Below are 16,745 nucleotides of genomic sequence, written 5' to 3' on the forward strand. Positions count from 1 at the left end.
TGTGTCTAGTTCTCCCACTGAGCACAGTGTCCTTGGGGTCTGTCCCCAGTGCAGCAACTCCACATGCCTGAGTGATGCTCCAGGTGTGGGTGGACACTTGGGCTGTTCCTGCCCTTTGGCTGCCGTGAGACTTCCCACAAGCCTGTGTGAGCCTCTCCTTTCAGGTCCTAGGTCTGTGCCTAGGAGTGAGCTGCCAGGTTTCCTAGTCCCTGGTCTCCAGCACTACTGCCCCCTCTCACACTCCTGCCAGCCAAGGGCAGGGTTCGGATGGCTCTGCTTGCTCACCAGCACTCATCCACTTCCATGCTTTACACAGGTGTTCCAGTCCCACCCTCTGCTCACCCTGACCCAGCCCTGGAGTGAGCAACTTGGCAAAGAAAAGCATTCCCCTGCAGGCTGACAGGGCTCATGCTACCCATCTCACCACGTGCTGTGCTGGGTGGGCAACCACAGTCCACGGCATAGACAGTCTCCACACTAGCACTGGCCCCTCTCCAGATCTGGGCCTCTGGGTCTTGAGCCACCAATGAGCTGCAGAGCATTGAACCCCTCAAGTTCCTGGTGTGGGGAGAGAGACACCATCTGCCCCAGGGCAGCACTCTTCAGAGCAAGGGCTGTTGTGGGTAGAGGAGAGGGGGCTGAGTGGGACTCAAGTCCTTGTCATCATCCATCTGTCTTCCCACCCCCTCCCACGTGCATCTGTCCAGTTATAGCTTTTTCAGGTCTTGTAGGATGATGCCCCACAATTGGTGCAAGTCACAACCCCAGGACCTGTGGACACGGCACCTTCCACGGCAAAGGGGACTGGAAATGGGGTTAAGGACCTGGAGGTGGTAGGTCATCCTGGGTTATTCGTGAATAAAATTTATAGGAGGCCACTGGTTTAGAGTGCACTCCTGCACACTCGAGGCCCAACAGTTTAGACCAAAATGGAGTCAGGCTCAAAAGATTCAGGGCCACGGAGCCAAAACTAAACTCCGATCTTCCCAGAGGTCAGGAGAGAAAACAGCCAAATCTTCAAGCGGGCGCGACAAGGCTCTGAACGACCAGTCCCGCGTTTCCGCGTGCTTCAGCCCTTCCTGGTCTGCAGCCTGCGCTCAGCCCGTGGGATCACTTGTTCTTTTACAGAAGGAGGGGCTGCCCAGTGCTGGAATCACGCATGAAGCCAATTAAGACCTTCAGGCTAAACCGTGTTAATTTTGTCTTTTGAGCTGTGGGTTGGCCCAACGCCACCATCTGGCTCCTTAGAACCAGGGACCTTCTCCGGGAGACTGCAGACCAGCTGCAGCGGGGGAAAGGTAGTCCATTTTCCAACACCTGCCCCTGGGCGCCCGTCGAGCCAGAGCGACCCCTTCCACCTCCTATCCCCCTGGTCGGGTGGGTCAGGGGATGGGAGACGGTCCCACGCGCAGGCCTGGGCCCCTCTGGGCAAGATGACGGGACAGGTGGAGGGGCGCTCAGAGGCGCACTGCGTCGGCGGTGGAGCCCGAGGGTTAGAGCCCCGGCACCGCGAAAAAGCGTTGGCAAGACTTGGATACTCGTGAAGAGTCTGGAGGGTGGAGAAGGGCCGAGCGGGGAGGGTACGAGCCTGCCACCGCGGCTCCTCAGCGGCCGCGCTACCGAGGCGCTCCGAAGCTCGGGACAGAAGACCAACACGCGCGTGGAGGCCGAGAGCCCAGAGCGCATGCGCACACGCGGCCCCGCGCCGAGCCGCGCACCGATCGGCCTCGCCTCCACGGGGCGGGGGCTACGCCGCGGCTGCGCAGTCGAGCCCCGCGGGCGGGTGGGCGGAGCGGCCCCCCGAGCGGGGGCTGGCGAGCGCGGGGAGGGGGCCGAGAGGGCGGCAAAGCCGGCGCGCGCCCGGCTGGGGGCGGAGGGCGGGGGCCTGCGGGCCGGAACAGCCGCGGCAAGTGGCGGCGGCGGAGGCAGCTGAGGCGGCGGCGAGCGGGGGTCGCGGCGGCGGCGGCAGCGGGCCCGGAGGCGGGCCGAGGAGCCGGGCGCGATGGAGCGGAAGAGGTGGGAGTGCCCGGCGCTCCCGCAGGGCTGGGAGAGGGAAGAAGTGCCCAGAAGGTCGGGGCTGTCGGCCGGCCACAGGGATGTCTTTTACTATAGGTGAATGAGCGCGCCGGCCGCGCAGGGCCCCAACGGGCGCCTCCCAGCGGTCTCTGCGGCGGCCTGGGCGCCCCTGTCCTGGGCCGCGGCCTGGGCCGCGCGCGTGCGTCGTGCGTGCGTAGACCTTGTGTGCCCGCCCGCCTAGCGCACGGCGGCCTAATGCGCGTGCGTGCCCGCGGATGCGCGGCTCAGTGCGCGTGCGCCGTGTGCCGCGCGGCCGCATGGCGCTCTAGCACCCGGCGGCTGAAGCTTTTGTACTGGCTGCCGCGGGGAACGTGCGCTCTAGGCTAGGGGCGCCAGGCAGCGGCCAGACGCGCTGGGAGGCGGGTGGGGGTGGGGGCTGGGCTCTCCCTCTGGCTCCCGTGGTGTGTTCCCCGGGTCCCGCGGAGCCCGAGGCGGGTGGCCAAGCCGGGATTTCAGGGAGCAGTGCTGGTTGCGGGGGACTGGAGCTAACCTGCTTCAAGATGCACAGTCCTGGGCCCGTTTCAGTCCTGGGAGTGAGTTCCCTAGGGTGACTGGGATTCCCTGCTTTTGAGGGGGGACCCCCACCTTTGGGAATGTTTGAAGGCCGCTGTCCCTTGTGGGTACCCCCAGGCCTGAGAACTGCTACTGCTACTTAGGAACCCATTTAAGACTAGTGCGTTGATGCTTCTGGTGGTCTGTGTTTTTTATTGAGAGCCCTCAACCCTAGATTGGAAGGAGGAGCTGGTCTTGACTGGGAAAGGCAGCAAGGACCCCTTTGGTGGAACAAAGAATCAGTCACCTGCTAGTATCCCTGCTCAGACAGGCTGTCACGTACTGTGTTTCTTCTTCCTAATTTTGAAAGATGCCCCTTTTTCTTTTTGGTGCTGGGGCTCTACTCCAGGGGCTCCCGCATGGTAGGCAAACCCTCTGTTACTGAGGTACAGCCCTAGCCTGGAAGATGCTTTTGATTCTGCAACACTTTTTAATTGCCCCTTCAGTGTGTTGGGGTTCCTGCCATCTGCAGAATGCCAGCCTGTGTGCTGGGGGTGCAGCTCCGAATGCATGGGTGAGCAGGTGTGGAGCCAGGACCAGCCAGCCCTTCATCAGCTGAGCACTGTGGTTCTTTCCTGTCCACTGTTTGGGCTGTAGAGTCAGGGGTGGCTTGTGTTTGGATCGGGATATATTTAGATTCTGATTTCAAAAAAGTGTAGGGACAGCAAGGGAAGGTGTGACTGTCAGCCCCGAAAGGTTGAATGATGGGGCTGCTAGCAGTCCCTCTTAGGGACACTGTGTATTTCCCTTGTCCCCTCTCCTGTGACTTCATCCCCCCACCTCAATTCTTTAGAAAGCTGAAATTCCTGGGGTTCTGTTTTTTTGGGCCTGTGAAGAGGCTTCAGGCCAGGATTCTCCAAGAACACTGGTACTCTGGTCTGTGTCTGACTCTCTGGTCCTTTGTTTGGTTAACACCTCTGCAGCAGCTGCTGGGCTGGGGCGGCGGGCCGCTGAGCTGGCACACAGAGTGGGTCCATCCCTCTGGTGTCAGAGCACCAGCCACCACTCCACACTGAGCTTCAGGGATCTATGGGGTGCTGGGGGAGCCCTGGAGGAACCCCTGAGGAAATGACAGGGGAACAGGAGATACCTAGGCAAGGCCCCAGAACCTGAGGGCTGGCTATAGTTCAGGAGCTGAACCAAAGTCAGGTTGTGAGACTGATCACATCACACCTTATTCCCATCTACCCTGAAGCTTCTTAGGGGTCAGCTGGGGTCCCTCTGAGGTCCTCTAGATGTAGGGATCTAGCTGTAGGAAATTAAGTTGACCATTCCAGAGCTGCCCTCCAAGGTGCAGGTTTGGGGTACTCCTTACCCTGGACTTCAGTCTTGGGGTTTGGCCTGCCTGCTGTCTTCAGTCTTGGCATAAGAGAGCTCAAGCTTCTGTGCTCATTTTTATCCCATAAATCTGGTTTTATTAAATCTGTTCACTATTTTTTTCCAATAAAAAACCAGGCACATCTTTCTGTGTCAATACAGATATGCATAATCTTTTTCAAAAACTTGATACCATTCATATTTATAAGTTATTCTTAATCTGTATACGTGGTAGTTTTGTACAATCAGAGTTGAGCAGCTGCCACGCTGTCTACTTGCAGTTCATTCTCAGCTTAACAAGACGTGGTTCACGTGCTGTACCGTCCACCCACTGTGTAAGTCAGTGGCGCTCTAGTGTGTTCTCGTGTTTTCAGACGTGTGGCCATGACCAGACTCAGTTCTAGGATTTTCATCACTGCTGAAGGAAACCCTTGACCATTGTAACTTGATTGCCCTGAGCCCCTAGCTGTACCAAGCCCTGTAAGCAACCACTAGGCTGAGTTCTGTGTCTATATTTTTCCTGTTCTCGGTCTCTTGAAGGTAGGGCACGTGGAGGAAAGGACTGTGGGCAAGCGTTTCCTGGGGTCTCTTCTCTGTGGCTGTGTCTGGGACCAGTCAGGGCCTCAGCTTCTGTATAAAGCCTGGACATGTGCACTCAGTTTTGACATCAGTCCACACCATAATTGCAGAAGTGAACCTCTGGAGTCCTCTATCCCTTACAGGTTCTCTGTGCCCCAGTGCCCTCCCTGGTGCCTGGTTCTGGAATATGTGTCCCAGCCCCACCAGGTCCTTGTGCACCATCCCGTTTCACTGCGAGTGCAAAACATACCTTCCCAGGATCTGTGTATTGGCCAGTGTCTCGTGACACTGGGCTGGGGGCTGCTGTGCCAGAGGGCAGCTGAGTCTCCCTCCACGATTGCAGGGTTGGGTTTCCTCTTGGCTGGACTGGACCGTGAGCCGTCCTGATTTCTGGCATATACCCAGGGCTAGGTCAGGATCCTGTCCTAGAAGTTCACAGGGGAGAAGGACACAGTTGAGCCCCCACTGATCTCAGCTACAAAACACACACACAGAGAATGAACTGAGGGTGCTCTATCACTGAGGTGCATGTCCAGAGCCCTTTTTATCTATTTATTTTGAGATAGTTTTGAAAAGTTGCTGAGACTGACCTTAAACTTTCTCCTGGAGAAACAGTTTTTTCCCCTCTTCCTCTTGGGGTTGGGGATGGAACCTAGACCCTCATGCATGCTAAGCAGGTACTTCCTGGCCTTCAGACTAAATTATTAACAAGCGCTATTTACTGAGTTCGTATAAGTTTTGTGCTTGAACATCTGTCCTAGTGACACCACACATGCTCTTACAACTTTTTAATGACTTTTTGAAGTTAGCACATGCCACATAGTTCAAACATCCAGGTCAGTGCACACTTCGGTGGTGTTTAACCATGATGCTCTGCAACCATGAGCGTTAACTAGTTACATTTCCATCACCACAACAGGAAGCCAACCTCCACAGTAGTCACCCATTCCCTCCCCAATACTCGAGAAGCCACATCATGTCTGGACTCCCCTGTTCTGGATGTTCCCTGTCACTGGAGTCACACACTGTGTGGCCTTATGTGTGTGTGTGTGTCTGGTTCTCACTGAGCATGAGGTCCTCAGGTCCATCCACATTGCAGGTGTGTGTCTGACCGTCCATTCAGACACTGGGGCTGTTCCTGCCCTTGGGCATTGAGTCATGCTGCTCTGGGCATTCCCGAGAAATCTCCATGTGAACATGTTTTCACACCAGGTCCAGGAGTGAGTGGCTGGGTCATTTGAGGAGCAGCCAGATTCTCCATGCTGCCTGCTGATTATGCTGGCTCTGCAGTAGGTGTTCTGTAGGGTGGTGGCAGGTGGCATGCAGAGCACTCAGGTGGTGGTACATGCCTGTAATTGTGGCCGCTCAGGAGGCTGAGGCAGGAAGATCCTGCAAGCTTTCAGCCAGCCTCAGCTATTCAGAACCTGCCTCAAAATAAAGGGTGGGTGTGTAAGTCAGTGAAGAGCACCCCCTGGGTTCAGTCCCAGTGGTACAGAACAACAACAAAACAGCTGCTTGACTCCATAGGTGGGTGTCCTGGAGTGAGCAGGGCACCCTGCACAGCCTCCCACCAGGTAACCACCCAAAGGAGCCAGCTCCCAGGGATGCTGCTCAGGCTGGTCTCCTTGTGAACCAAGTGCAGGACGTCGGAAGTCGTGGTGACTGTCCAGCAGCTGCCCTCCACCCTGGGGGTGGGAGGGTCTCCGAAGGGCTTCCTGGTGGTCTAGCTGGGTCCGCAGGCCCAGAGGCCTGCGCCGACCCGCCTCTGCCCGCAGCCCTAGTGGGAAGAAGTTCCGCAGCAAGCCCCAGCTGGCGCGCTACCTGGGGGGCTCCATGGACCTGAGCACCTTTGACTTCCGCACTGGCAAGATGCTGATGAGCAAGATGAACAAGAGCCGCCAACGCGTGCGCTACGACTCCTCCAACCAGGTCAAGGTGAGTCGGGGTGGTGCCAGCGCCACTGGGGAAGGTGCTGCCGGGACAGGCGGCCACATGGCACAGAGGTGGCCCCTGGAGAGGGGCCTGAGCCCACCCCCAAGCTGGCCATGGTGGGCATGGCCGCAGGCAGCCTATGGAGCCCAGCCGGCCACCCTGCTGGAGTACCTTGTTCTGGCAGGGCAAGCCCGACCTGAACACAGCGCTGCCTGTGCGGCAGACAGCGTCCATCTTTAAGCAGCCTGTGACCAAGATCACCAACCACCCCAGCAACAAGGTGAAGAGCGACCCACAGAAGGCTGTGGACCAGCCCCGGCAGGTGAGCCGTGGTTCCCACTTTTAAAGGGAGCCTTCCTTGGGAGTGCCGCACTGCTTCCCAGAGCCTTGCTCTGCAGGAACTGGCTCCCCATGTGCGGCCTTCCCTTCTGCTTCTCTGTTCCGAAATAGATCGCTCAGTTTGTGGGCACCATAGCTCAATGGCAGAACTTGCTCAGCTGCTCTAGGTCCTGGCTTCGGAGCCTGGCACTACAAAAGAACAGCATGCTACATAAATGGCTTTCTAATCTGCTTTTTAAAAAGCAGGACCCAGGTGGGCCTGGCAGCACACGCCTGTAATCCCAGCTACTGACTGGGGAGGCTGGGGCCGGAGGGTTCAAGTTCAAGGCCAGCCTCAGCAATTTAGTGAGGCCCTAGCAACTAATCAGGGAGGGCCAGAGGCTTGCACAGACTCAGAATTTTGAAAGTAAATAAAAAGGTCTGGATTCGGTCCCTGGTACATTAGAAAAAAAAAACAGAACCAAGCCAGGGGCCACAGCTGCCTGTGGTCCCAGCCACTCCACAGGCTGAGAGAAGATGAAGCTGTTTCAAGGCAATTTAGCGAAAGCCTAGCTCGAAATAGAAAATACAGGGGGGCTGGGGAATAACTCAGTGGTAGAGCACCCTGGGTTCTGTAGCCAGAAAAGCCACAACAGCAAAAAAGAAAGCCTTTCTATCTTGAGTACTTACTTACAAATGCCCGTTGGGGGTCTGGGCAGGGTAGGCGCCTGGTGCAGACAGGGGAGATGCCCAGGGGCCCAGTGACCCGAGGAGGTCATGGGAACCCCTGGCCCTGCCTGGCTTGGTGTGTCCTGTCCCCCACTTCAGCACTCCCCATCCTTCACATTCCCCCACCCCCCACCCCCGTGGCCTGGCTGACCTGTCTGTCCTGTCCACCTGGGCAGCTGTTCTGGGAGAAGAAGCTGAGCGGCCTGAGTGCCTTTGACATCGCAGAAGAGCTTGTCAGGACCATGGACCTGCCCAAAGGCCTGCAGGGTGAGCAGAGCCCCAGCCCTCCGCTTCTGTTGCCCGTCACGTGGCCGTGGAGGCTGTCTCCTCTGATCTCTGGAGCACCCCGGGGGACACTGCTTGCCTCCAGGTGTCTCAAGAACTTGCCGAAGGCTGGGATGTGGCTCAGTGGTAGAGCCCTTACCTGCCATGCTCAAGGCCCTGGGGTCCACCCCCAGCTCCATAAACAGTGACCAAAAGGTCTGCAGGGATGTCTGGGTTTGCTCCTGCATTTTGAAGTCTCTGACACGCTGCTCAGCAGTGTGCTAGGCTTGCATTCTTCCTGTTGTGAAAGGCATGGTGCCCAGGTGAGGGAGTGTGGGAGGAGAGCCAAGGCTGGAGAAAGGCAGAGCCCCCATCTGGGTGCTGAGCAAGCAGCCCTGTGACCCCACCCTGCCCGGGCTGTTTCCTCTTCACCTGTTAGGGGTGGGCCCAGGCTGTACGGATGAGACCCTGCTGTCAGCCATCGCCAGCGCCCTGCACACCAGCACCATGCCCATCACGGGGCAGCTCTCAGCCGCCGTGGAGAAGAACCCTGGTGTGTGGCTGAACACCACGCAACCCCTGTGCAAAGCATTCATGGTGACTGACGAGGACATCAGGTAGCTGGTGGCCCTTGTCCCTACTGCACCTGTCTCTCAGGGGCCATGCCCCCAGCACCTGTGCATTTCCAGTTTCCCCAAAACTTAGACATTTCTGCTGACATTACCAGAGTTTTAGAACAGAAGTGGCCACAGCAAGGTGCAGAGTGTTGGAATCCTGGGTGTAGGCCAGGCAGGGGCCTGTGGAGGAAGCGAGGGGACCTGGTTGCCGGCTTCACAGCTGCGGTGTCAGAAGCAAGGGCAGAGAAAGGGCGGCCTCCTGGATCGGGCATTGTCTGAGCCTGGCACAGGGAGCTGGGGCGCTTATCTAGCATCATGGCTGGACACTGGTCACTGCTAAGTGACCATAAAGGAAACACCTGGGGTGAAGGAGGAGGAGCACAGTGGGTGGGCAGCACCGCTGGTGGTGCTGATGCTCTTGCTGGTCAGAAGGAGCTGCGGGGCGCAGGGCAGTGGTGGCAGCAGCTGCTGTGAGGTGGCAGGCGGGGCAGGCTCAAGCCAGCAGGGGGAAGCCCAGGGTAGCCGGCGTGTAGCTCCTCGGTGTGCAGAGGCAGATGAGGAGCCCAAGTCTCCCCATGGCAGGGTGCTCTGTGCATAGCAGGGAGGGCGAGAGGTGCTGGGGCTGGACGTGCCCACACCCTCCCCTGGCCAGCATTTGTGTCCCCAGGAAGCAGGAGGAGCTGGTGCAGCAGGTGCGGAAGCGGCTGGAGGAGGCACTGATGGCCGACATGCTGGCCCACGTGGAGGAGCTGGCCCGGGATGGTGAGGCGCCACTGGACAAGGCCTGTGTGGATGACGAGGATGATGAGGAGGAGGACGAGGAGGAGGAGCCAGAGCCAGACCAGGAGCTGGAGCGAGTCTAGAGCAGGTGCCCACCACGAGGCCAGGGTCTGGGACCTGAGGCCACAGGCTGGCTGGCAAATGGGGTCAGTGGAAGAGCACCCCAGCCTGGTGTGCAGGTGGCGGCTGGGAAAGGGCAGCTGCCCAGAAGCCCCCAGCTCTGTGCTGGGAGCAGGCCTCACCAGGCCAGCTCGTGTTCTGGAAGAGCCTAGGTCCCTGTCCCAAGTCACCTTGCTGACGGCGTCCCCTCCCCATCCTTTGCAGACGCCCTGCCTAAGAGCCCTGTGCTGCAGGGCCACCAGTTCGCCTCTACACGGCCACCTACAGACTTGGTCCTGGGCCACACTGGGGACCAGGCTCAGCAAGCAGGCCCAGTCTGGGAGGAGGGCAGCCCCTCCTCCCCTGGGCCTCAACACGGGGCGCCTGAGGGCAGCCCTGCCTGGTGGACCCTCCACACTGGCTCTTCTCTGGGGGCCTAGGGCCCTGTGTGTGGACTCGGGCCTGTCCCCGTGGTCCCTGCCCCGAGCTCCTCCACGGGGGAGAGGTGCCAGCAGACTCGCCCGTCCCTCGGTGCCCTGGAGCTGGACACACAGAGGTCTTTCAGTCACCATGTCCAGGAGCCAGGGAAATATCCCAGAAACACAGCTTCACCTCCTTTCAGTGCAGTGTGAGCAGCACTGCTCTGGGCCAGCCTCGTGACCATGGTCCTGTGCTGCCACCCAGCTGGGTAGAGCTGGGGACCCCAGTGAGGGCATCCAAGAGCCAGCAGCCACCTAGGAGGTCACTTCCCTCAATAAATCGATGATACAAATGGGGCTGGAACTTGGCTGTTTGACCCTTTGTTTGGCCACCAGCAGAGGTGATGGGGACAGCTTTCTGAAACCCGCTGCCCTGCCTCGGTGCAGGTGCTTGGCAGCACCCAGGCTACACCCAGGTTCCCCTGCTGTGCCAGGGAGAGCCCTAGTCCAGCTGCAGAGAAATGAGCTGGCCCTTTGGGTGTGGCCCCCACAATAGCCACCTCTGAGAGTAATGTGGTGGCACAGTGGCAAAGGGAATGGCCGCTGCTCGGACACCCCCGCCACCCCTGCTGTGACTTGGAGGTGCCCAGGCCCAGTTAGGCCCCGCTTCTTCCTCCGTCGTCCTCATGCTCACAGCACCGGTTGTCCTTTGGCTCCCCAGACTGCCACAGCCAGGATGTGGTCACTCTCAGGCTGGACAAGAGGGAGGGCAGCACCTTCTTGGCTCCCCCTGGGGCTCAGCCAGCACTACCCCTGGCAGTTGGGGGCTGAGCCTGGCATGATGGCCGAAGAAGGGACCCCTTAATTCGTGGGATCCCCTGCTAAGGTCACTGTTAGACCCGCATTGTCCCCCTTGCCCCCAGGGCCATGGCCTGGGGTGCCAGGTTGATGCTGTCACCTTTTAAAGCACAAACCCTTGGCACAGGAAGACTGCTCACTCCCTGGGCTGCCAGACGGGGCCAGTCTCCCACGAGGCTGCCAGGGGAGCTCCTGTGGGGCCAGCTCCTCTTCCTGGCACTGGGTTCTTGTGAGGATGATGGCTTCAGTGCTTGCTGTGACCCTGAGGCCAGAGGTCCTGCCTGGTAGGGGACACAGCTGCAGTGGGCACTGTACCTGAATAAAGACACTTCCAAGAACGTGATGGAGGCTTGTGTTGGTTTTGAGGGTCCAGGACTTCTCCATGCCCTTGGGGTGTGAGCCTGTCTAGGCAGGGCCAGGGTCCCTGGACTAACACCTGTCAGTCGATGATGAGAGGGAGGCAGTGGGGCTCAGCAGGGCCCCCAACCCTGCCAACACCTGGGACCCAGGGATAACAGTGGCATATAAAGCAGGAAGTCGGGCTGGGCTCAGCGGTAGAGCGCTCGCCTGGCACGTGCGAGACGCTGGGTTCGATTCTCAGCACCACATAAAAATAAGGTGTTGTGTCCAACTACGACTGAAAAAATACTTCTAAAAATGTAGGGGCTGGGGCTAGTGGCAGAGCACTCACCCAGCACGCATGAGGACCTGAGTTGAGTCCCCCTAAGAGGACAAACACTAAGAAACAGCAGGGAGTTGCCACAAAGGCATCTGCAGGGGGAGGACCTTCAGGCCGGAGGAGCTGTGGAGAGGGCCCTGATGCTGTCACCTAGGGCCCACCTTGGTGCCATCCAGTGGCACAGGGTCACAGGTCACATTCCACTCCCAGTGAGGACAGACCCACCCACCACACACCACAAGAAATGGAAAAGGAGGGTGTGCTCCAGGAGGCTCCCTAGGGTCTTGCCCACCTGGACCCTGGGTTCCCACCCAACCCGGGCCCTCAGTAGCCCACCCTAACCCCAGACTGCGTGACCAGGAAAAGGTGGGAGACCACGCTCCGCCATGTGCCGGCCTCTCCAGAGCATCTGCCCTGCTCCATGGACTCAAGACCCCTCTTGACCCCAGGGCTCTGTCCCCATCCCCCTCTGGGCAGGGCCTTGGTGACTAGACTGCTCCCCTTTGCCCTTCTGCCCCTGCGAGGCCGATCATTCACTCTGACCTCAGAGGTAGGCCCAGCCGTGAGACAGGGCCAGGTCCCCCTCATGAATGTGAAGGTGGCACGACCCCGATTCCTCAGGGGCCCCTTGGCCCTCAGTCCATCCAACACCAGCTGTCGCCTCCTGTCCGGGCTCAGGGTCCCTCCTGAGCTCTCCTTTCTCCACAGGGCCCCAGTGGGCCCCGAAGACACAGTCCAGTGTTAGAGGGGACACCCTGCATCCAGAAGTGGGCTCTGGGAGTGGACATAGAGCCTGAGAGTGTCAAGCAGGCCAGGCAGGCTGGCCCGGGCATGGAGCCTGAGGGCTTCCAACTGCCTGGCTGTGATGTCCACCTCTACTGGCCCTCCAAGCCAGACCTGGCTGCTACAGGATGTTGGGGTGCTGAGACCCCCTGTCCAGGACCCACTGCTGTGTAGCGGTGCCCCTCAGAGAGCACCTGGCGCCAACCCCACCCAGCCTGCACTGTGCAGCAGCAGCCAGGGCCTCGGGTGCTCACACTGCCCAGGAAGACAGCCGTGGTCCCCGTGCCCCCTCCCCTGCACTCACACCCTCTCCCTGGGGGGCTGAGGCGCCTCAGCTGGGCACAGTCCGTTTGGGGAGAGGTGAGGACGATGGCACCAACCCTCCCTGCGGCAGGCAAAACAGGAGCCTGGGCTCCCCGTGCTCCCTCCCCTGTCCTCTGCCCTCCCTGGGGTGCAGCCCAGCACCTGTGAGCTCAATCCCAGCCCTGACAAGTCTGGCATGTCCCCAAAATTGCTCAACTGTCTACTTTTAAGAGAGAACTTTGATGTATGTCAATTATATATTTGAATATCTCTCTCCCGCCCCCCTCCAAGACTCAGGGAACCTGAAGCCTGTCTCCAGATTCCAGCCCTAGAGCTGAGACCAGTCTGGGTGGAGCAAGTGCGACCTGAAGGCAGCCGGTGTGGGACAACAGCCAGCAGCGGGCGCCCACAGAGGCCATCTGGAGCTGGGAAGGGGCTCAGATGCATGGCCTCCGCTTTGTGGTGGTTGCTTTGTAGTGGGGATTAAGCCAGCTGACTCTGACCTTGCCATCCTCCTCCACAGCCTCCTAAGTCACTAGGATGACAGGTGTGGCTACCACATCTGGCTCTGGCTGGGAATCTTGGGGGGGGGTGGACAAAAATAAATTTAGGCTGAATGCAAGGAACCTGCCCCAGGAGTGAGCACAGAGCTGGGGTTTAGGCACCCGTCCAGAAGAGGCAAAGCACCACATGGGGCCAGGGCGGGGCCTGACAGGACAGCACCATGCTGGTGGGGTCCACTGGGTTCCAAACCTGGGTCCCAGACCACCAGATGACCAAAAAAAAAAAAAAAAGTCTGTAGCCACAAAAAAATAAACCCATGCGCCTTCCTGAGCATCTTGCCAGGTGCAGTTTCCAGGCATCTGATCACCCAGAGCCAGGTGCGAAGCCCTGGGCTGAGAGCTGGCTTCCAGTTCACTTCCTCGAAGCCACCATTTTTTAATACAACTTATATTCAATAAGCACTGTTTTCAACATTCTTTCTTCCTTATTACCATCTTGCCCTAATACTTTTAAAACTGTAAGTAATAACCAGGTGTACTAGTGTACACCTGCAATCCCAGTAGCTCAGAAGGCCGAAGCAGGAGGATCACAAGTTGGAGGCCAGCCTCAGCAATTTAGCAAGAAACAAAGCAAGTGAGATTTGTGGTTCAGTAGAAAACACCCATGGGCTTAATCCCCCTACCAAAAATAAAAAACAAACGGACAAAACAAAAATAAATACTACAAGTACAGGGGCTGGGACTGTAGCTCAGTGGCAGAGCACCTGCCTGGCATGTGTGAGGTACTGGGTCCGATCCTTAGCACCACATAAATAAATAAAATAAAAAGACATGCTGTCCATCTACAACTCAAAAGAGAAAAAAGAAAAAAATACTACAAATGTATAGGATTTTTTTCCTTTTCAAGTCCTCATTATTATTACTAAAGTCCTCATGATGAAAATTAGCATTGCCAGCCTTTTTTTGTATGTGGGGTGGAGGTACAGGGGACGGAACCAGGGACACTTAACCACTGAACACATACCCAGCCCTTTTAATTTTTGAGACAGGGTCTAAGTTGCTCAGGATGTCCTCAAACTTGTGACTCTCCTGCCTCAGCCCCCAGATCACCAGGATCATAGGAATACAGCATTGTCTGGCAGCTCTCTTTTTATTTTGAGACAGGATCTTGCTAAGTTGCCAAGGTTGGCCTGGAACGTGCCACCCTTCTGCCTCAGTCTCCCAAGTCCCCTGGGATTGCAGGCATGCACCACTTCCCCCAATATGTTTTTCTTCCTTATCTACTTTTTTTCCGTATTTTTAACTTTTGCAGTGCTAGGGACTAAACCCAGATCCTTGCACAGGCCAGGCCAGCCCCTCCCCAGTTAGATTTTACATATATAGAAAAGAGGCCAGCCAAGCCAGTGGCACAAGACTGTTATTCCAGCCACTGGGGAGATTGAGGCAGGAGGAGCCAAAGCCACAGCAACTCAGGGAGACCCTGTCTCAAACAATAAGTAGAGTTTAGTGGTAGAGCCCCTGGGGTTCAGTCCCCAGTACCACACATACTGTGAGGGTTTGGCCACCCCCATGGACCTGCAGCAGCCTCCTCACTATCTCCACCTAGATCCACCCTATGTCCACCCGTGCCTAATGGGCTGGGGTATTGATGCTATTTCATCCACAAACATTTCCAAATCAATCTCTCAAAGGATTTTTCCTGAAACTTTAAAAAAAAATTTTTTTTTAAATATAGAAGGTTTTAAACACACATCAGACCCAGTGAAGTTCATATGCCAACACCCAGCTTCATCGAGATGACCAGGAGCCAGGTGCAGTGGCCACAGCTGTCATCACAGCTGCTTGGAAGGCAAAGACAGGAGGATGGCAAGTTCAAGGCCAGACTGGCAACTTAGCCAAGACCCTGTCTCAGCAGTGGAGCACTTGACCAGCATGGTGAGGCCCTGGGTGTCATCTTAATACCAGAAGAAAATAAAAGAAAGAAAGAAAAGATTAATGAGGGCCCATCTTGAACCTTGAACTTTTTTTCTTACTGCCGCTGGAGGTTAAATCTAGAGGGCTCTGCCGCTGAGCTACACCTCCAGCCCTTTTTCTTTTTATTTCCCAACAGGGTCTCACTCAACTGCCTCTGGGGGGACCAGTTCTAGGCTGGCCTTGGACATGCCACCCTCCCGCCTCAGCCTGCAGCACTGGGACTGCAGGTGTGGCCCTCTGCTCCTGTTTTTCACTCCCAGGCCCTCTCTTGTTCTCTCCGTGTTGCCGGGCGGCAGTGGTGGGAAGTGCAGCCATAGATCTGTTCAGGCACTCTGTCCCCAAGACCCAACTTCCTCCTCCATAAGAACTCCCATGCCCCCTCTTTGGAAGCCACCCGCAATCCCTCAGAGGCAGGAGGTGTGCATGGAACCTGGGTGGGGCAACTGGCAGGCAGAAAAGGAGGCAGGGAAGGGAAGACCCTCCCAGGAGGTCAAGAGCCTGCATCCTGGACAGACTGGACCTCATGCTAGGGGCTGGCAGGGGCTGGCTCTCTGAGGAATGCCTGTGCACTCTAACCACCCTGGTCTCAGCTTTCCCGCCAGCGGCCAGCAGCCAGCAGCCTGGCACTCTGTCCTGTTCCACCTAGCCCTCCTGCTCCCTCACTTCAGCACCACACAGGATCAGTCCAGTGAAGGTTGTGGTGTAGCTCCTGGTGCCCAGCTGGGCAGCTGGGCCTCTGGCTTTGAATACCAGCCACTGCAGGTGGAAGCTTCTGTGTCGAGACTGGGCCGCAGAGGAGAGTGGGAGTGAGGATGTCAGTCGGTCTCTGACTCCGGAACACAGTCTGTCTCTGGAAGCCCGGGGACTGGGTCTGTCCCATGGGGAAGGGGCTACACATAAAGTATTTTAAAGTACTTATCAATCCCAAATGCTGGAGTGCAGGAAACAGAAGTCTGGGACCCCAGTAGAGGAACTGGGGCTATATCTGGACAGGGGTCAGGAAGGACATTTCATTGCAGGGAGGAGGGCTCTGGGCAGAGGAACCTACCTAGGTTAGTGCCAGGACTTTCATCGGTATTCTGACGGGCACCTGTGTTGATGACTGTGTAGAGAGAAGTGACCAAAAGTGATGGACAATCTTGTGTGGATGTTCGCAGCTGGGAGAGGAGACTGAAAGATGGAGGACCAGGACAGGCAAGGCTGCCCCACGAACCCAGACTTGCCAAGCAATTGGCCCGAGGGTGCGCCTTCAGCCACCGTGGGGGTGCGGTTTATTCTATTCCATCCACCAGGAGAAATCTCAAAGAAGCCCAGCAGGCCCATGAGGCTGCTCAAGGTAGGGCACCTGGCACTGGGTGGCTCTGCAGGTGGACACGCCAGGCTGCTCTCAGAACCCACAGGCAGGGCCACCTCCCCTGCACAGGGCACCTCAGAAAGGGTGGGCCTGGGGGATCGGGTTGGTGGGAGGCCCTCCACCCACGGAGCATCACCCAGGCGGAGTTTGGGGCTTGGGGTACACAGCCGCCCCCATCCGGCGCTGACCTTCCCAGTGGTGGCGAGTAGGAGCGCGCCTGCCTCGGAAGCCTGGCACGGACTCGAGAGGAACTCGGAAAGAGGAGCCCGAGACCCGGGGCGCGCGCGGACGGGGTCCTTGGCACCACGAGAGACCAAAGGCGCGAGGTAGCGGGGAGCCCGAGCGACGGTAGCGGGGGAACTTGGGCCGAAGCCCCACGCACCGCCCACCCGCGGGCGCGCCCGCACGTGCGAGCGCCCGGGTCCGCGCCCACGGCGGGGGCGGGGCTGCCACGTGACCGCCGGCCCGGCCCGCGCGTGCGCGCTGCAGCCGCCCATTGTTGGCCGCGGTGACGTCGGAGGGCGGGGCGGGGTGGGGCGGGGCGCGCGGCCGGGAGGCGGGCGGCGGGCGGCGGGAGGGCAGGAGCGTCCCGCGCCGCCGCCGCCGCCT

At 58.2% G+C, this 16,745-nt stretch overlaps 1 protein-coding gene and 1 long non-coding RNA gene across 7 annotated transcripts; one reads left to right on the plus strand and one right to left on the minus strand.

Moving 5' to 3' along the window:
- Positions 1-1,893: 1,893 nt before the first annotated feature.
- On the plus strand, positions 1,894-10,883 carry Mbd3 (methyl-CpG binding domain protein 3). Of its 5 annotated transcripts, XM_077109749.1 has the most exons (7): positions 1,894-2,112; positions 6,300-6,459; positions 6,641-6,778; positions 7,680-7,770; positions 8,207-8,384; positions 9,052-9,252; positions 9,489-10,883. In XM_077109749.1, the coding sequence occupies exons 1-6, from the start codon at positions 2,003-2,005 to the stop codon at positions 9,245-9,247; spliced, it is 873 nt and encodes a 290-aa protein (XP_076965864.1). In that variant the 5' UTR covers positions 1,894-2,002; the 3' UTR covers positions 9,248-9,252; positions 9,489-10,883. The 5 variants fall into 5 exon arrangements, with proteins under 5 accessions (XP_076965864.1, XP_076965863.1, XP_076965865.1 ...); XM_077109748.1 differs by having other exon boundaries at positions 9,052-10,883; XM_077109750.1 differs by having other exon boundaries at positions 1,894-2,016; positions 9,052-10,883.
- Positions 10,884-14,410: 3,527 nt separating this feature from the next.
- LOC143638285 (uncharacterized) lies at positions 14,411-16,552 on the minus strand. Of its 2 annotated transcripts, none has more exons than XR_013154581.1 (3): positions 16,325-16,552; positions 15,831-15,884; positions 14,411-15,672 (listed from the first exon to the last, which is right to left on the minus strand). It is a non-coding gene; the product is annotated as an uncharacterized LOC143638285 (long non-coding RNA). The 2 variants fall into 2 exon arrangements; XR_013154580.1 differs by having other exon boundaries at positions 15,831-16,143.
- Positions 16,553-16,745: the final 193 nt, after the last annotated feature.

Source organism: Callospermophilus lateralis, chromosome 1 (assembly GCF_048772815.1).
Source record: "Callospermophilus lateralis isolate mCalLat2 chromosome 1, mCalLat2.hap1, whole genome shotgun sequence".
NCBI classification, from domain to species: Eukaryota; Metazoa; Chordata; class Mammalia; order Rodentia; family Sciuridae; genus Callospermophilus; species Callospermophilus lateralis.